Genomic DNA, 20,996 nt, shown 5'->3' on the forward strand with positions numbered 1-20,996 from the left:
AGCCTTACGTCCTCCACTTCACAAAACTTCTAGGATCTCAATGGGTACACACCTACTAGTGTACATCAGGAATTATGCCTATTTGCCCACTTATGACCTGTGATCCATGATAAGTCACCTTTTTTTCTCTCAAAATGTATAATATACTGCAGGCTGCTCAATTGTACAAGAATATACATTTAGACCAAACGATAGATGTCAAAACTCACATAGGTTTTGTCAGTTGTGGCCAAAATAATTTATTAAAAATGAAAAGTTTATTTTACCAATGACGCTGCAAGGACAAAAGTTATCTATGGTTTGTACACTGATAGCTTAAGGGGCTCGATGATTTAACTTGTTCCATAAACTAGTTTCTCACACAGCTTGATTTTCCAGCCTGGACGGAGAAGGAGTCAAGGGAGCCAATGCCTTTAGACCTGCTCCATACTTGGAGAAGCTCCGAATGTTCTGTGTGGGGTGAGGAAACAGCCCAGTGGTTTTACATTATTAATGCCTTGTTCTCAGCTCACAGTGTTGTACGCTTTACCAAGCGTTACCGTTAAATACAGAGATTGACCTTTTCGTAAGGGGCAATGATATAAAAGTGTCCTACATGAACCACTTTTCACAGTTCAAAGAACATATTTTAAATATAAATATTGTAATGCTAGCAATAACCTATCTACACAAGGTAGGAGAAATGGGATTAATGAAAACCCAGTTAGGTTTCCATATATCTCATGGTTAACCAGTGAAATAGTTTTATTTTTCAAAACCCAATTGCACATAACCCATAACTGATAGGCCACGTCTCCAAAACAAATAAGCCACCAAAGAATAAAGTGATAAATTATAAGAAAGGAAAATATGTATCATTTACTACAATCATTCCCTTGCTCCAAAACATGGCAAATATGTAAGAAAAATGATATCAAGTGGATACACTTTAATTTGCAAAGCTAACTTGGAGTGGATGAAGTTAAAACATACAGAACAGAATGGGCATCGATATTTCCATGTGAAATGAATAGTGTTAGAGTTTTAATTAAGAAATCAGGAGGATTGCTACGCGATTGGAAACAGTGACATTTACCAACAGGAGAAGCCGTTCATCCTGTTATCGCCAAACCCAAGAATTCCAAATGTTCCCTTCATTCTCATCCTTATGAAAAATGAGGGAAATCAAATTCTCGTTATTAGTTGTATAACCTTCGGGCTATATAAACTTTAAGTTAATGGTCCTTATGGCCGTAGTTTTATTTGGTGTTCTTCTTGGGGCTTATATTAGGGTCAAGGTTGCATCTCGGTGTAGTTTTTAGGGTCACAGTAAGGCTCCCATGATACTCACAATTCCTTTAATAGGGGACAAAAGTTAAAGTGCAAATACTCCTAAGAGAAACAACGAAATGACCTAAATTTACGCCATACACTAAATGACTTGTAGTTCCTTCTTTGAGAGCAGTATTTTTCGAGAGCAAATACCCTGCGGACTGAGGCACAAAGGAAGAGGAGAATAGGGGATAAACCACAGGCATCAGTGTGCCAGTCCCAGGGTGGAATCCCTGTTACTTTCCACCCCAACTTTGTTTTAAGCTTTATGGCTTTATCATGGGATGCCTTTCAATATTCTTTACTCAGTCATGTCTAGAAAAAGAAACTGCTTTTAAATGTAGAATTAAGTCTTTAAGGATACGGATAGACTTCTATTTTAAAATAAAAGCTATAAATGAATACTTTTAACTTCCTACAGAAAAAGTCGAGAGAAGAAGATAAACTTTCGTACATGAAATTGATTACTCACATAAGCTTCATGTGTACTAAAGGGTAGAAGAAAAATCTCAAATGTGGGTGTAACCGCTATCCATTAAGGAACATGCCCCGGTGGAAGAGGGCCTACAACGAATTCTGTCTGCCACCCAGTGGCCACGGAAATAAATGGTTTCTTTTCTTTGTTGGCCAGGGCCTTGCATTCTGCTTAAAAAAAAAAAAAGACACAGAGGTAGATTACGCCCGCCATACCAGGAATTTAAAACTACCAAGACATATGCCTCGATATAGTGTAAGATACAATCATTGTAGTAAATGCTATATATTTTCCTTTTCGCTAACCCAAAGGGAGCCCACGAACGCCTATTTGCCCTTCCTGCGTCCCCGAATCTACCTGGGTTCAGATACTGACTGGCACCGAGGACACCGAGCTGGCTCGGGATTCCCGGGTCACGCTGTTGGGCATCGAGAGGGTGCAGCAGGACACGCCCACGGTGGCCTCGGGCAACTCGTCGTCCTCCGTCCACTCGTTGAGCTCCGGGCTGAAGCACTGGATGCACTTCTTGTACTTCTTCTCGCCCTCGTTCCAGCCCCCTAGCAGGTAGGCGCGGCCGTGCAGCGCCGAGGCGCCGGCCGTGCTCACGCCCACCAGCAGGGGTGCCGCGTAGCTCCACTGGCCGGTGGCCGGGCTGTAGCACTCCACGGTCAGCACATCCACGCGCTCCCCGCGCGGCCCCAGCTGGCTGCCCCCCATCACGTACACCCTGTCGCCCAGCGTGACCGCGCAGTGCCAGCCTCGGGGCGTGCTCAGACCCGGCAGCTCCTGCCACGAGTCACTGGTCGGGTCGTAGGCGCACACGGAGCGCGAGTACGCGCTGCCAATGTACCCGCCGGTCACCAGCACGCGGCCATCGGTGACCGCGCTGGCGTGGCAGCAGCGCGCCACCTCCAGGGGCGTCTTGGGTTGCCACTGATTGGTGGAGGGCACGTAGCACTCGAGCGAGGCCAGGCTGCCTTCGGTATTGCGGCCGCCCACAGCGTAAAGGAGCCCGTTGAACACGCTCAGGCTGAAGTGCGTGCGCTTCTGGTTCATGTTGGCCAGGTGTATCCAGGTGTTGAAACGCGGATCGTATCTGAAAATGGCAGAGCAAGCGTGACAGCCTTGTTGGCGGCAGCCAGGGAACCCACGTGACTCCACAAACCACAGCGTGGAAATTGTGACACTCTTCCTGCAAGGAGGCTACGCTACTAACAGAGCGAGGCCTCTCACCTGGAGGCCAGTGTTAGTTTCTCAGCCAGTGAAAAAGTGTGACACTTGATAAAGACAAGACGGGCATCGTGACTTCCCCTCCTCCCGTTTATAAAACCACTGCCTTTAGGGGGCCTCTTGGAGAAGTCCCCACAGAAACCAACCTGTCAGTCCCTCTTCTTACATACTCCACACTGTCCATCACAGGGGAGGATTTATGAGATGTGCTTGTCGGGGAGGCGGTGGAAGCTGGGTATTTGTGGCAATCAGAAAGGGAACACTGCCACATTTAAGTCAGTTCCACTTATCTGCAGACACCAGCCATCCTGGCTTATTCTTACTGCTTAATTAAGATAGGAGTTGGCTAATTTGACTTCTCCATGTCTGGCAAACACCTTCTCATTCATACACCTGACCTGGCCAATGTAACAGTAAAGCTAAGTCACTCAACCAAGTCTATCACCTGCTTAGAATGAGATCAATGGAACTCATCCAAAAGCATCACCAGAGGCTTAACTTTCGATATTTCTCTATTTTCTAGCACTTATTGGTGGGTAGATTTTTTAGTGTAGAGATAGATTTTTTCAGTGTTCTATATTACAGTTATTATACCATAAGCACTGAAGTCAGTACTGCAAAAACAATTACTTGAATACTTAACATAGTTGTCAGCAGGAGGAAAATAAGCAGTCACAGAAAACCTGTTTTAACTGTTTACGTAGTTCCAAAGTATTGTAAACACAGACCTCCCTGCATTAGTTTGATGTTCATTTTTCTCCCATTTAACCTCCAAATCAAAACTTAACTTATAAAGGGCAAAAAATCAGTTAATTTTTTGGATTGATTTAAATGACACACAGACACATAATGAAATAATAAAGAATATTTTTCATGATATACTTTATAAATTTTCAGATCTTGCTCATTACTTATGTTTGACTTTGTATTTCTACCAGGATATAAGTATGACTTCCTGACATCTCATATATATGAAAGTGTTTTTATTATAAATATACACAAACAACATGGGATTTGAATTCCATTTTCTGAAGGATATATTATACCTTTACTGTTTCCACATGCAACAAAGATATTGACATTTTTTATGGTATTCAGTCTTCAAAAATATTTAGAATTGATTATCTGCCACATTTCTAATGATCTCATTACATCTGCCAATTATGAATCTGACAGTCATCAGTAACAGTCACTTAAATGAAATTTTGTATTATTTTGACCTTTCTTACCACTTCGTGTTAAAAACTAAATTTGTACCCAGTTTCTTTTCAGAAAAACAGTGTACTGTGAAGGGTACCTTACCATAAATGAGAATGTGAATTACCACTCACTTGTGGTATAACTTGTCTGGGTATCAGATTTCACACACGTAAAATCAGAATAACCACATCTTCCCAGCTCATTTCATAGGCTTATTCAGAAATATAGAGTGCATTTTATATATGCATATACTTTATGTAATGTGGACTGCTGTATATATGTAATGTGGCATTATTATTATTATTATTGATTTACTGAGCCAATGAACTAAGCTAACAGGCAGGACTCATTTGTTTCTATGTCAGAGTAATTTCCTCATAATATTGAACCATTTCAGTTCCTAATAAAGGATCAAATACCTGCAGAAATTGCTGACCGCATGCTTGGCTTGATTTCTTGCGTCATTCTGGTCTTCACCACCAGCCACATAAAGAAATCCGTCCATCACAGCCACACACTGATTAAAACTCTTGGCTGGCATTTCTGTAAGCTTGCTCCATCCATTTTCAGGGTCTCTGTACAGGATGTCTCTACTAAGGGACTTCTCAGTAAGGCCTGGACGTCCCCCAACAGTGACGAGGACTCGACAGCCCCCACGGATTCTCGTGCGCCTAGACTGCAATGTGTTTTGATGATATGGAAGTAAGTGGTAGTTCATAGCATCTACAAGAAGTTTGTGACAATCAGCATCTTGCATCATTCTTGGTACAGACTGAACATAATTGACCAGGTCTTGTGCAGAGATGGTACCAAAGCGGATATTGCTTAGAAGATCTGCAGCGTATTTCACTCTCTTTTGGTCAAATTCTAACCATTTCATTGCAATCTGGAATGCTACTATTTCAGAAGGCAACTGTAAGTCATCATCTATAAGAAGTTCATTAATTTGCTCAAATGTAAGTTTCAAAAACTGATCTGATTCTGCAAATTCAAGGAAGTTATCCCGGATAAATTTTTGGGCTGCCGCTTTTGCATTTTTCAAGGAGTATGTTTCAGCAATGTTAGCAATGTACATGCAATTCTCAACACTCATCTCTCGGATCAGAAAATCACTGCACATCTTTACAAGGGTATGGATCTGAAGATAAACAGCAGCAGAAATAATGCTTCCTATTGTATACAAGGAGAGCGTCAGCTTTCCGGTGTAGGCATATGCAATGACAGTAGCCAGGCCCAGCGGTGAGATATCATTGAGATCCACCCTTTGGGTAGATGGGTCTTTTTTTAGGATGTTGTAAAAATATTCACTGCACGAAGCCATCACTGACTTGTGAACATCAAAGGATTTGGTTTTGGTGCCGATGACTAGGTCGCAAAGGAAGTTCTCCTGCCTCATTTTACTTAAGCCTTCCAAGAGGTTGGGGCCATAGGAAGCATCTGTTAATTCAGAAGAAATGCAGCTAAGGCCATTGCCTCCCTCTAGGAGCCCATTCAAAGCATTTAGTTTGTTTAGGGGGCTATCTTCTACGATTATGGTCATCTCATTGATATCTCCTTTGCTCTTTCTGACAGTCTTCTTTTTGGGGGCCATGTTGGCAAACACACTGTCACAGGCAAGATCTTGCTAAAAAAAAGAAAAGAAGGCATGGTTTTATTTTAACAGAGCTTTGGGTTTTGAAATGCTACATTGAGAAACTGTTCTTTTTCACAATAGCTTTTAAATGGCATAATGTAGATTAAACCTCAAAGTGGTTTAGTATTAGACAGACTTGAAATACATTAAATTTAGCAAGTATATGCATAGTCCTTAAAATATCGATTAAATTGTTTTAGAATTTTTCAAAATACTGAGCATAGTCATCAGAAGATGTTATACTTGGACTTTTTGATGGATTTTACTTACAGCATGGTAGCATTCACTTTTTTTGTGAGATTACTCTTTTTTTTTTCATTTTCAAGACATACATTAAACTAGAAGTACATTTTATTGACTGTTTACTTCAGCATCAAGCACTGAAGACAATTCTAGAAAGATTTATATTATAAAATGAGACCTCTTAATAGCTCTACTGCCAAGTCATTTTATACAGCAGAAAAGACCAAATATTCTCTGATCTAGCCGTACAGCAATTATAGAATAGTCCTTAAACATCACTTGAAGGGCTTAGCTTACTCTCCTGAAAAAAATGAATTATAACTCTGAAGTTTTCCTCAAAAAATACTAAAATTCAGGAATCCATGTAAAATCTATATATATCAGAATAAATGTGGAATTTAAAAATCAATGGGTAAGGACTTGTAGCGATACACTGGTTCAACCGATTTCTACTATACATAGTCACTAAAATAACTTCTAGATGTATGAAATCTCTACATCCCACTCACACATACACACTCACACAGACTAGAACAAGGTAGGTTTTTGTTTGTTTGTTTTAATTTTAGGGTAGGAAAGGCCCTCTTAAGCATGACCCAAAATTCAGAAGCCATGGGGGAAAAGACTGAAATATCTGAATGCAACAAAAAAAAGAAAGAAAGAAAAGAAAACCCCTCAATACTTCTGTAAAACAACATCAACTATTTAAAAGACAAGCAATTGATAGTGGAAGATGTTTGTGACGTTCTTGACAGATAAAAGGTTAATTGACATGTTTGAAGAGCTCCAACAATTAATTAATAAGAAAAAGGTAATCCAATTAAAAATTATCAAAGACTGTGACTAGGTAACTAGGTTGTTCACAGAAAATAAAATACAAATAGCTGATAAATACATTTTTTAAAGCTAAACTAATTAAATCAGGGAACTGTCAACTGAAATACAGAGATCCTTTTTATTTCTTTGTGGACACATTTTGCTTATCAGATGGTTAAAATATTTTTTAATATTCACAATATCAGATTTTGCTGTGGTACTCTTCATACATTGTGGATGGGAGTATGATTGATACAGTCTTTGCTTTGACATTAAACCTATATCCAGGAACATGCTCATGGAGATATATCCTCATAAAGATATATTTATATGGATAATAACCATTTTCCATGATCAATGTTATATATATTTGAACCAGTTTTTATTTGTTTGTTTTTAGAGAGAGAGAGAGAGCAGACGTGAGTAGGGGAGGAACTGAGGGAGGAGGAGAGAGAGAATCTTAAGCAGACTCCATGCCCAACATGGAGCCCAACATAGGCTTAATCTCACAACCCTGAGATCATGACCTGAGCCAAAACCAAGAGTTGGATGCTTAACTGACTGAGCCACTCAGGCGCCCCAATATTTGAACCAATTTTTAAACCCGTATGAAGTGGTCTGAAACTTTAAGGTGGCTCTGAGCAGCTTTAGTATTAGACAGACTTGAAATACATTAAATTTAGCAAGTATATGCATAGTCCTTAAAATATCGATTAAATTGTTTTAGAATTTTTCAAAATACTGAGCATAGTCATCAGAAGATGTTATACTTGGACTTTTCGATGGATTTTACTTACAGCATGGTAGCATTCACTTTTTTTGTGAGATTACTCTTTTTTCATTTTTAAGATTGTAAAATCAGTAGGTGTAAATTCAACAAGTCACAGTTTGGTATATATTATTCCAGATAATTGGATAGGCTTATACAAACTCGTATCTGCCCATTTTTGAGCAGCGGTGTGCTGATAAACCAGCTCTCTAAGGGGTGGGGGGAAGCCCTTATTTGTAAGGTGTGGATTCCTTTGGTGCAAATACACTCACTGTAGCTGATTTTAAGCTATCTACTGCTTAACAACCAGCTTGTCAAATTTCTGAAAATGTAACCGTTAGATCTCATGAGCCAGCACAGTCAGCTCCAGCACACCACTCTATGAGAACTTACATCAAAGCAAACAATATGCTTTACTATTCAGCAGTTTGCTTTTTTTACCTAGCAGAACTAGTGTACCTCCTTCCATATCAGCACACACATAAATTTACAGGATTCTCTCTAATACTTGCATAGTATCCCATAGTAAAGATATAAAACTTATGCTATTCTTCTCCTACCGATGTGTCCAATGATTTAGGTAAGTAGGTGTTTCATAGCTTATTGAGGGGTGTGTGTATGTATGCGTCTCTTTTAAGTCACACCATTGAGTTCATCCTGAAGGGTGAAACTTGGCTTTGATTCCCCTTGAAAGGCCCTTCAATTTAATTACTGGAATGTACGTTTAAAAATTCCATAACCGTTCTATTGTGTTTGTCCTTATTCCTTTCCACATGGAAGAAGCCTAGCAAGTACGTAGGCACAGAGATCTATCTCTTTGCCAGGGCTTTTGTCTTCTTCATGAAGCTCAAACTGTCGTATTCATATTTATATTTGTTTACAAACTACAGCACATTTGTCCTTCCTCATTCTTTCTTGCAAGCATTGCCAGATGCGACCTTACCTTGTGAAATAGATTTTCAACCCACCATCAGTTTAGTCTTCAAATGCATTTGACTTAGGTGGTTAAGTGTCCCCGTGATGGATATTTCTGGGGAAAATTTTAAAAATTTTGTTCAGCTAGCAGTTATCAGACACCTACTGCTGTGTGGGCAGCGCTGTGCTGGGAATGATGGCGCCATATGATATGTAAGTTACGTGAGACAGACAAGACATGACAAGTACCAAATGGTAACAAGTAACTAGGCGAGCACAGCAGAACATATATATATATATATATATATATATATATATATATATATATATATATATATATTTAAACGTCAGTTTCTACCATCTGGAGTAGAAGCACCCATGTGTCTTTGGGAAAAGCCTTGTCTATTTTCCTAGAAGAACCCCTTTGGAGAAGTTTCTATTCACATAGATGGAGGGCTCATGACCACTCATTATTCTGAAGGAAATCCTGAACTTGAGCAGTAACGTGAATGTTTTAGACTGAAATGGTAAATATTCTTTTTATCTACCATTAAATGATTGCAGCAGTCCCCGTTTTATCTGTGGTTTTGCTTTCCTCAGTTTCAGTTACCCATGGTCAGTGGTGGTCAGGAAGCAATGACGCTCCTGACACATCATCAGAAGGTCAGTGGTAGGCTAACACTAGGTCACAATGCCTACATCATTCCCCTCACTTCATCTTATCACGTAGGCATTTTATCATCTCACAGCCCCCCAAGAAGCAGGGCGACTACAGTACAATAAAACCTTTTGAGAGGGAGACCACATTCACGTAACTTTGATTACAGTATGTTGTTATAATTGTTCTATTTCATTATTAGTTACTGTTGTTAATCCCTTACCGTGCCTAATTTACAAAATAAACTTTATCACAGGTGTATGTGTACAGGAAAAAACATATTATATCTAAGCTTCAGTACTATTTGCAGTTTTAGGCATCACTGCGGGGCTTGGAAGGTCTCCCCCGTGGATGAGGGGCAACTCCTGTTTTCACTGGCAGCAAACAGGGTGGTATTTAAATAGTCAACACCAGATAAAACAGAGCACCTACTAAATAGTATGGATTCACAGGCCAGAATTCTGGAGCGGGATTCCAGAGGCTTCCCTGGAGTACACTTACAGTCCGTGTAAGTCTTCAGTTGCTGGATAATGGGCCCGGGGGCTTCTCAGAGAAGAATGGAGGAGTGGGCGGGATTCAGGGGGACATCAGAGCAGCCACTATTTGGCTGTTGATTTGCCTATTTACCAACTCCATACAGAAGGATCTCACTATTTTAACAACTGGTATACTGTACTGAATCATTCTTGTCGCAGGGACAGGATGTAATTCTGAGATTTCCAGAGAAAAGAGAGAATCTGGCCTCGACAACACAGTGATACGATGGAGCTAAGGAGAAAAAGGGCCAGCAGGGAATTCCAAATGAATGCAAAGGTGCACTGTAGGAGCACTGATTATGATTTCCGGTTTCCAATCTTCTTTTTCTACATTGGTATTCCCCTCTATCACATCTGATTGAGGTATCCTCAAGTACCCTTAGTTAAGCTTGAGAAGGTGCTGACTAGCTCACTCTCCGCCTTTAGGTATATATCACACAGTATTGTTGGGAAGACCCCAGCCTCTGAAGGACCACTTGAGTTTAGGAAGGAGCTCCAGGGCATGACAGGGTGGGCATGGATTGGAGGGGGTGGGGAGAGAAGTAGGGGAAACTACCAAGGGTCTGCAGAGGGAGTATAAAAAGCAGGATGATTTTGTAGAGGAGTCAAGAGTTGGAAATGTACTGTACGGTGACTAACATATCATAAGAATAAAAAACATAAAATAAAATAAAGAGTTGGAAAAAAGACATAGCATAGGATGAGTTCCCCTATCCTTGCAAAATTTTGGGGTGCAGAAAACCCAGAGAATTCTCTTTTTCTGGGCATGGACACCACAGCCCCCTTCCCCTCTCTGCTCCATCTGGGATTACCCAGAGCAGCTTCTTGGGTTCCTGGAAGAGCTGCCCCTTAGCAACTAGATAGAAGTATAACAGAGATGCAGCTCCACACTCTCCTCCCATCGCCCGCCCCAGACCTTGGCTCTCGTGTCATTTCTATTACGATAGTGTCATGCGTTTGACATCCAATAAATAGCTGGATAGTCATGTGAACCATTGCATTTTTCGTCTTTTGTATTTGCCAGATTTAAGTACATTAATAATTATTCCTAAATGTAAATCATCAAGCATGAATCTATATTATGTATTAATTGTAAACTGTTACCTCCATTTCTAATTAAAATAATAATTAGATAGCTAGCATTTATTAATTGAGAACTTACTGTGTGCTGAGCCCTGGGTTAAGTACTTTACATGATTTTTTTTTTAATTTAAGCATCACTGAAATCCGAAAAGATAGGTTATATTATGTTCATTTTGCAAATGAAGAGATTAAGATTCAGAGAGAGTTTAAAAACATATCCAAGGTCACACAAACGTGCAACAGGTCGTGAAGCAATGACTCAAGCCCAGATTGAGTCCTGACCCCCATAATCACCACTCTTAAAGCCAGGGTAGGTTAAAATCTGTAGCAGGTTAAAAAGTTCCTCTTTCCAGTGTGAGAAGATAGAGACTGAATGATACAGACCTGAGGCTGCCAAAAAAAAATTTTGGATATAGAGAACATGAAATGGTTCTTTGTAACTCCAAACACTAAAATGACAGAATTGCCTTTTTGAATGTAGAATGAATCTGGGGATGAACAGAACCTGTGGATTTCTTAATCCTGTTACGAGTAGTAAAGATAGAAAACTCCCATAGGTTGGGTAAGCCAAAAATAGAAATAGGTTCAAGGAGATCCTGCATGAATTTGTTGATCAGAGCACAAAGCACTTCCTTTTAAGTGCTGGGTTGAATATGAAATTATCAATTTTTTCTTAAAAACAAATATTAATTCCATCTTGTTCAACTTAGCTAGAGGCTTATGCCTGGTTCTTATCTATACAGTATACAGAAACTACGCACAAAGTTAGCTGTAATTCCATTCCCCAAGACTGGAGATAGGACACAAGGGTCCAGTGCTAAGATTTTTGCTTTGGGTTTTATTGAAATTTCAGGAAAATAGCTCTTTCTCTTGCTAGTCTTTTGTGTGTTTATATGTGTGTGTGGGGGTGGTTGGAAATGTAATTTTTCAGGTTCATGTCTCTTTGGTTGTCACAGAACTGGAAGTTGGGTTTTAGTGTTCTTTTTGCTCTAATCCTCTAACAGACCTATGGCAAAACATCAAGCAATTAGGAATTCTGTTTAATCCTCTGTCAGATGAGGATATGTGTACCTTCCAGGTCTAAAACTTTACACAGAGTTAAGCATAAACAGCTGGCTTTTGCTGCCAAAATTGTCAAAATCTGGTCCTGCGTCTTTTCTCCCCCCAGAATCCTAGAATCAACTCTATCAGATAGAGATACACCAACTGAACCAGGGCATTCTTCACCTGGGAGGCACGCAGTGGGGGCTGAGTTGCCAGATTTAGCCAATAAAAATACAAGATGTCCAGTTAAATTTGAATTTCAGATCAACCATGAATCATATTTTAGAATAACTGATCTCCTGCAATATTTTGGAACAAACTTACACCAAAAACTGGTTTGCGGTTTATCTGAAATTCAGGTGTAGTCTGGATGGTCTATATTTTATCTAGCAACCCTGCTCTGGGTGGGGTTTCAAGTGAGTCCATGAGTTCCAAGGAAATTTCTAGAATATTATGAAACATGTTACGCATGTGTGTTTATGTGTCTTCTTCTATAGAGTGGGCCTAGAGCTTCCACGAGGTTCTGAAAAAGACCCCTGACCCAAAATAGACCCAGAACCACCGGGCTGAGGACGGTGCAGACAAGAAATGGTGACGTCCTTCTACTCTGAGGAGTGGGCAAGTCCCTGTGAAAGAATTACCCTAGAGGGAAGCTCCTCCTGGCCTGACACAGCTCTCAGATGAAAATCTCCTACAGCTGATTATAGAAAAGAATTGTCACTTTATATTTAAGAACATTCTCTTTTCTGCCACCTCCCCCCTTGCCTCCTGGGAGAGACTCTGCACAGGGCAAGCTGAAAAGCCATGTGTGCCAAAGTGTCACTGTCACTCTCATGCCAGAATGAGCTGGGATCCCAGAATGTGTCCTTGCCAAAGAGGTGAATCAGCTGCGCCTTCCCCCTGTCCTGTCACATTCCAGTCGCTGCATCTGTCCCAGCTCATCAGCACGGACCCCGGGAATAGAAACACTCAAGCTTCTGCTGCTTTGCCATTTTAAGTGAAGTCCAACTTACGGGGGGGTTTCCCACGTCACCGTTTCTCTTCTAACGTAAAGCAGAGGTCAGGACAGCCATGGGTGCACATTGAGAACAAAAACTCGCTTTATGGTTAAGTAAAAAATGTGTTCTTTTTATAGGGGGAGTTTCTGTTTTGCCAATAGGAATATTTCTGGGAATTCAAGGAGTCCTCTGATTTTTGTGCTACCAATTGAGTTGAAACTGATTGTATTTCATCTAAAAGTATCATGTACTAAACGTTTACATGGTTCCTATAAAAATGAAGATGGAATTCTAAAGTTTGTGAACAAAACCTGCGAGTTTTACTTCGTCCCTCCTTTCTCTATAAAGTGGAGGAAGAAAAACAGGCATTAGGCTTTAGAGAGTGAAAATTATTAATGGGAATGACGAGTCATTTTACTTTTTAAAGGCATCCCTCTCTTGCCTTTCTATTACTAGGACATTCTCCTGATCTCTGGCATTCCTTACATCTCGAGAGAATGTGTTCTGGCTCCCAATTTCAGATCCAGAACTTGGCGATGTGGCTGAAAACCGCCTGTCGGTGATAGAGCTCGACCACCGCGAGCACGCGGAAACCTCCGCCCTCTCCCACCCACACAGCCATACGCACCCTCGAATCTAGAAGACAGGAATTGGAGATCGTGGCCCCAGCTCCTTACCCTCCTGTGTGGTGTCTGGACCTGTGATGATGAGTGTTCAGCAGCGGGCTCCTCTTGGGAAGCAATCTGTGGAGAGAGAGGGGGGGAGAAGGAAAATACGGTGGGGAGCCACCAGCAGCCACCTGACGAGTCCCAGCAGCAGCAATTTTTAGAGTGACCCTTGGCGGTCCAACTGGATGAGACAGCAGAGCCCACGCTCCCCCACCAGGCCTGCCACCCACGGAGCAGGAGCGCAGTCCCCTCTCCCTCTTTGGCCTTCAGCTCCAGGCCTCCTGGGGCAGAGGCGGGGCTCTGGTTGGTGGAGAGGGGTTGGGTTTCTTGGCCTGCTCAGTCGTTCCAAAAAAAAAAAAAGAGTCAAGAGTCAGTCACCCTGGTTGCAAGGAAAGAAAATTAATTAGGTGGGAACTGAATTGTTGGAAGCAGGGATTTCAGGGTACATACTTGGTAAGAAGAGGGGCAGTTTGTGAATAAAAAATTAGCAAGGTAAACAGCCTGGTCACTTCAGGTCCTCTGAAAAGACTGAGTTTATAAATAGGCTGTTCTTTAGAAGAGGAGCACATCTAGGAGGACAAGGTGCTTTCTTTGATACCTCACAGGTGCCATCAACATGATTAGGTCATGGTATAGGGCCCCACACTGAGGTCTGCAACCAGTCCTTGACTCTCCAGTGATCCACGGGAAGGTCCGAGACTAACACACACTCAAGCACACATGCAGGTGTAGAAATACCTCATTCGGTAACACTCCTTGTGAAAACAAAACAAAACAAAATCAGAGGATTACAACTGACCACAAGTTTTTAACAGACTCCGAAGATGTGAAATGGCTGCTAAGAGTTCATGTGATATTGGGCTGTAATAATAGAAAAATAGATCACGGAAAATTAATGTTGTAATTATTCTTCATTAGTCAGACGATGTGTTAGGCATTGCTTTGCCTGGTGGCACAGTGGGAAATCATTCTGCATCCTGAAGGAGGTGGCTGGAACAAAGAGAGCTTCAGAAGCTGTGAATATTTCTGAAGAAAATACCAAGAGAGGACTTAGGATGGATGAAATTCTTGTAGCAAGTGTATTGGGGGTTGTTGTGCAACAAGGGGGTTCAGTGAAAATTCTTATAGCCTATCATGGCCAAAATCGGGCCTGATGGGTAGAAATTTCAGGGAAATATTAAAAATAAGGAAAGAAAACTCTGATAACAATTGGCTTCTAATGATGAGAATGGGCCCTACTGATGAAAAGGAGCCAGTTCCTTATGAGTGGAAGTGGGGGGGGGGGCAGTGAAAGAAACTACAGGACTGGGTGATGTCGGGACTCTCGCTCTGGCTGGGCACTTGTACTGGATCATCTCTGATAGCCTTTCAACTCTGACTCTATGATTCCATACATATTGAATTCTAGTCCTCCCACACCTCTCAGCTCACTGGTTAGCATCTTCGTTACCACTTATAATTAAGTCCCGTTCAGCTTTTTAGCAGGGAAAACTATTTTTATTAAAAAAAAATTCTTTGTTTTCGCCCATAGATCTCCAGTTTCAAATGTGTCAGAAGTATATCAAAGAAGTTCTTTATTGTATGGTTTACACAAAGCTAACAGAGAACCACTCCCAAGTGATCCTTCATGTCTCCACCTCCTTGATTCCAGTAAAAGACCAAGGCATTCAACTCTCTTCCTAGCAGTATGATAAAAATCAGCTTTAGATCAGTATTTATGATAATGTTATATGATTATGGAAAGGCCCTTCAAGAAGTAAGCAGAAATGACCTGGGAACCTTGTTAAAGATAGATTTTAACAAGGTAGGTCTGGCGTGGGGCCAGAGATTCTGTTTTTCTAACAAGCTCACAGGTAATGCTGCTATTGCTGATCTAAAGACCACACTTGGGGTAGCGAGGATTTAGAATGCTTCGGCTACCTAACACCTGAAGGAAAAGGGTTTCTTAAAAAGGCAATAAAAGCCATTCTATCAGAACATATTCAGTGTTCTAATACCAAATCTACAAATGCACCATGAAGGAGTCTACAACCTTTCCTTCTGTGCCTTGTTAAAGTGGAAAGCCCTCCTTCTAAACCCAGCCCCTGCACTGGAACTTGGGGTTACAGATACAACATCTGTTCAGGAACCAACCTTGCTGTATCAGTTCATCCTACTCTCCTCTTACCCACCCACCCCCATCTCTGCTAGCCAATTTCTACCTGTTTAATGGCACATAAATTCTTCTCTTTAACACAAGTGCAACAAAACAAAGCTTTCAATTTAGTCCATCTGCCCCTCCAGATACTGCCATATTTCTCCCCACTTCTTCAAAGGCAAACTTCTCAGATGTATTGTGTATATTTATATCTGTAGCCTCTATCATGTTGCTTCCCATTTTCTCCTCAAATCAATCCTATTAAGCTTCCCTGTTTGCCCTTCTACCAAAGTGCTTGTGCCAAAGTCATAAATAACCCTGAGTCACCTCGCTTCTTGGCCATTTGCCAGTGCCTGACCTTTCTGAATTACTTCACACAGTTGACCAATCACTTCCACCTAAAATTCTCTTTTCCTATTGGTTTTGATTTTTCTCCAGTTGCTCTGGTCATTTCTTCTCATTCTCCTTTTCTAAAAGAAGATCTTCCTCGCAACTCTTGCAGGTTAAAGGACTTCAGAGCTCCTAGGCTCTCTTCAATTCCCAAAGCTGCATTTGGCAGATAAGCTCATATATTCTTAGATATCTCACAGGATCCTTAAATTCATTATTTCCAAGACTCAAGTCATCTTTCCCCCTCAAAATATGCTCTTTCTAGAAAACAATATTCCCTTTGGTAGTATACAAGCCATTACCCATCTAGTTCTTTAAAGGGTGGACTTGGGATCATCATTTGCCTCCTCACCACCCTGCACCTCCATCTCCTCATCTCATTATTCACCATGTCCTGTTATTACATATCTGTAATATCTTTCCCACTGCTACCATTCTGGTCCCAGCTATTATTACCTCTCACCTGGACCATTGTGAAATCCCCCAAAATGGCCTTCCTGTGTTCCCTCTTGCTTCTCTCTGATCCATCCTTCACACAATGTAGCCAAAGTGATATTTTCAAATTTCATTATGTAACTTCCAAGCAGAAAATTCAATAGCTTTCCATTTCCTCAGGATAAAGTCCCAGATCCTTCTCTGGCTTACAGTGCCTTTCAGCCATCTGATCCCTGATTTCCTCTACGACATCTTCATGCTCCAGCAAAACCAGTCCTTTCCAAGTGCCTCAAATATACCATATCTCTCTCCTGCCTTAAGGTCCTCAAACTTGCTCCCAAGAAGCTGTCTATTTTCCCTTCTCCTCCACAGTTCAACAACCCCTCATTGGACTGTAAGTGCCATAAACAACAAAAGCTAGCATGTATTCTGTACCAGGTACCTGTGGTAGGTAGCCTCTAAGATGACCCCTAAATGATCTCGTCCCCCTGGGATTCCTAGCATCAAATAATCTCTTAACTTTCAGCAACTTACTTCTAAACAACAGAATACCTTAGCATTGAGGGGATATGATGTCTATGACTAGATTACAAAAGATTCCAACTTCCACCTTAAAAGTAGACGTTCTCCCTTGCTGGCTTTAATGAAACTCAGTGTCACACCTGAAATACCCAGACAAGGAACAGCCAGCTAGGAAATGAAGCCCTTAGTCCAACATCCCCCAAAGATGTGGAATCCTGCCAACCACCCTTGCATGAACTTGCAAGTAGGTCCTTCTTCAGTTGAGCCTTCAGATGAGACCTCAACCCTTGTAAGCATCCTGGATAAGCACAGGCAGTTGGGTAACACAGTGCTTCCACCCTGGTAAAAGCCACCGGAAAGAGATCAAGTGCTGTATGTTGGCCAAAGCTCAAGAGAGTGCTTCAGTTAAAATCGAGGAGGATGAAACTACTAAGGACTAGCTTTGTCCTCCTGTCACTCTTGTTTCTGGCACCAGGGATCTGCAATGTGCATTAATGTTATATTCTGAACATGTCAAAATCTTTCAGTTCAAATGTGTCATACATGCTGTTTGTGGCCTCGGCTGACATGAAGCTGTTCTGTGAGGTTTGCTTCTCAACTAATGACTTAGTAATCAAACTGTGCAGTACTTTTGTAGTACTTTGATTTCATGAAAGAAAGACTCTAGTTAAGCTCTGCTTGGATCCCTGACCTACGGAAACTGTGAGATAATAAATGTATATTATTTTAAGCTGCTAATTTATGCAGCAATAGATAATTAATATAGTACCCTTCTATGTGCTTTTCATTATAAACTGACATAAGCCTCACGATATTTTTATCAGATAGGATTCATGTATTGTAGGTAAGAAAACTGAAGAACTTTTAACTTATCCCAGAGCACATGCTGGTAAGGGATGGAGCCAAAATTTGGACCCACATTGTCAGGCTCCATGATCTGTGCTAATTTAACCACTTCATTTTGCATGAAGCAGTGACTGTAACTGATTTGTTTATCACCATAGTCCCAATCAACAACACAGGGTTTGACACGTACTAGTGATCAATAATTGGTTAGTTCATTACTTAATTTAGAAAATTGCTAAATGATGATGAATAAATTTTGTTTTTGTTCATGCAAAGGAATTTTATAAGAGTATTTTTGGTATAACTGTGTCTTCTGGTCCCAAAGGCTTTTTTTTTTTTTTTTTTTTTGTGGTATGCAGGAATAGAATGGGCTACATGCTAAATGACTGAAAATTATAGGTGCATACCACAGCATTTTTCACAGAACTAGAACAAACAATCCTAAAATTTGTATGGAACCACAAAAGACCCTGAACAGCGAAAGCAATCTTGAAAAAGAAAAAAAAAAACAAAGCTAGAAGGATCAGAATCCCAGATTTCAAGTTACATTACAAAGCTGGAGTAATCAAAACAGTATGATACTGGCACAAAAATAGACACATCAATCAATGGAACAGAACAGAAATCCCAGAAAGAAACCCACGATTATATGGTCAATTAATCTTCAACAAAGGAGGGAAGAATATACATTGGGAAAAAGACAATCTCTTCAACAAATGGTGTTGGGAAAATGGGACAGCCATATGGCAAAACAATGCAACCAGACCACTTTCTTACACCATACACAAAAATAAACTCACAATGGATTAAAGTTCTAAATTTGAGGCCTGCAACCATAAAAATCCTAGTAGGGAGAACAGGCAACAATTTATCTGACATCGACCATAACAACATCTTTCTAGGTATGTCTCCTGAGGCAAGGAAGATAAAAGCAAAAAATAAACTATTGGGGTGACATCAAAATAAAAATCTTCTGCACAGCACAGGAAACACACAACAAAACTGAAAGGCAAGCTACCGAATGGGAGAAGATATTTGCAAATGACATATCCAATAAAGGGTTAGTATCCAAAATATATAAAGAACTGATACAACTCAATACCCCCAAAACCAAATAATCCCATTAAAAATGGGCAGAAGACACGAACAGGCATTTCTTCTCAGAAGACACAAGAAAAGATGCTCAACATCACCCATAATCAGGGAAATGTAAATCAAAACCACACTGAGATATCACCTCATCCCTGTCAGAATGGCTCAAATAAAAAACACAAGAAACAAAAGGTGTTGGTGAGGATGTGGAAAAAAGGAAACTTCATACGCTGCTGATGGAAATTCAAACTGGTGCAGCCACTGTGGAATCAGTATAGAGGCTCCCCCCAAAATTAAAACTAGAATAATCATATGATCCAGTAATCTCACTACTATTTACCTAAAGAATACAAAAACACTAATTCAAAGGGGTACATGTACCCCTAGGTTTATTGCAGCATTATCTATCATAGCCAAATTATGGGAGCAGCCCAGTGTGCACTGATAGATAAATGGATAAAGAAGAGGTGGTATATGTGTGTATGTACATATAATTACACACACACACACACACACACACACACACACACACACATAGTGGAATATTATTCAGCCATAAAAAGAATGAAATCCTGCCCCTTGCAAACAACATGGATGGATCTACAGAGTATAATGCTAAGTGAAATAAGCCAGTCAAGAGAAAGACAAATACCAAATGATTTCATTCATGTGTGGAATTTAAGAAATAAAAGAAAAAATGAACAAGGGAGAAAAAAAAGAAAGAGAAAACTAAACAAAACAAAACCCAACAAAAAACCAAAAACCCAGTCTCTTATCTTTGGAGAATAAACAGATGGTCACCAGTTGGGTGGGGGAATGGGTGAAATAGGTGAAGGGGATTAAGAGTACACTTATCATGATAAGACTAAGTAATATACGGAATTGCTGAATCACTATACTGTACACCTGAAACTAGTACAATATATATTAACTATACTGAAATTAAAATAAAATTTTAAAAAATTATAGGTGTATTTCAGAGTGCAAAGCAGTGTAATATAAGCATTATATAAGCCACACATGTAACTTCAAATTTTCTAGGAGTTGCATTAGAAAATGGAAAAAGGGAACGGGTGAAATGAATTTTAATAATATATTTTACTGAACTCAATATATCTATAATACTGTTTCAATAGACAATCAATATAAAATTATGAGATAATTTACATGCTAAGTAAGTACTAAGTCTTCAAAATCTGGTCTTTTATACTTTCGATACATTTCAAGTGTTGAAATTTGGATTTGCCCTATTTCAAGTGCCCAGAAGTTAGTATTAGACACTGTGAGTATACGGGCAATGCAGGTATATGGTCAGTGCAGGTATAAAGAAAACGTGGAAGGAAGACACAGCCTCCGGGAGTCAACAGAGTCTCTCTCCTGTCCTTATAATTACCCCTTCTATTACAATCCCAGGACTTACTAGAAACTGCTCAAAATAAAAACTGAACTTTAGGGACAGAAATTGTCTTAAAGTTTTCCTTTAAACAGAACCTGGAAAAAAAAAATGACGAGTCATCTTAAACAGTAGGGTTTGGGCACCTGCCTTGATGCTTCCAAAATTTCGGTTGCCTGAAATACGCAGTTTCCTTTCAGGCAGAAGACAGCCTGAGAGAAAGTCTGAGAGAGCAAAACTGAGTTTCTGCGTTCCTAGAAGGCAAAGATGGGGAACGTGGCCCTTTGTTTTACAAAGGCTATTGTTCAGTCTTTGGTTGGCGCCAGAAAGGCCAGGAGACAAATGGACAATGGAAGGCGACACGGACATTTTTACCTCGGGCTGCTGGACATCTGAACCCCTTTCGGATGGTTGTGTTTACCCTCCCGCTGTATGAGGCTGGGTGGGAAGCAGAGTCTCCCCCATAGAAGCCAAAAAGCCAGATGCTTGATTTGTCGGGCTTCTTGGCGGCTACGACAGGGCTGGGCATGGGTTTGACGAGCAGCTGCCTGCACCCCGCATTAGGAAGTGGGAGCTAGCGATGCACAGGAGCAGGGCAGGGG

The 20,996-nt window shown here is 40.6% G+C and overlaps 1 protein-coding gene across 3 annotated transcripts in view; it reads right to left on the reverse strand.

Annotated features, from left to right (window-relative positions):
• Window positions 1-214: 214 nt before the first annotated feature.
• KLHL31 (kelch like family member 31) overlaps window positions 215-20,996 on the reverse strand; it is a 42,992-nt gene continuing 22,210 nt past the window's right edge. The window contains exons 2-4 of one of the 3 annotated variants that reach the window (XM_057303911.1): window positions 13,540-13,654; window positions 4,636-5,840; window positions 215-2,882 (exon numbers count right to left, since the gene is read on the reverse strand). In XM_057303911.1, coding sequence (XP_057159894.1) covers window positions 2,150-2,882; window positions 4,636-5,807 — 1,905 coding nt within the window. In that variant the 5' untranslated portion in view covers window positions 5,808-5,840; window positions 13,540-13,654 and the 3' untranslated portion in view covers window positions 215-2,149. Of the gene's footprint in view, window positions 2,883-4,635; window positions 5,841-13,539; window positions 13,869-20,996 lie in introns of those variants that run through there. The other 2 variants (XM_026507221.4, XM_026507220.4) reach the window with 2 other exon arrangements.

The sequence above is a fragment of the Ursus arctos genome, unplaced genomic scaffold (genome assembly GCF_023065955.2).
Source record: "Ursus arctos isolate Adak ecotype North America unplaced genomic scaffold, UrsArc2.0 scaffold_29, whole genome shotgun sequence".
Lineage (NCBI taxonomy): Eukaryota > Metazoa > Chordata > Mammalia > Carnivora > Ursidae > Ursus > Ursus arctos.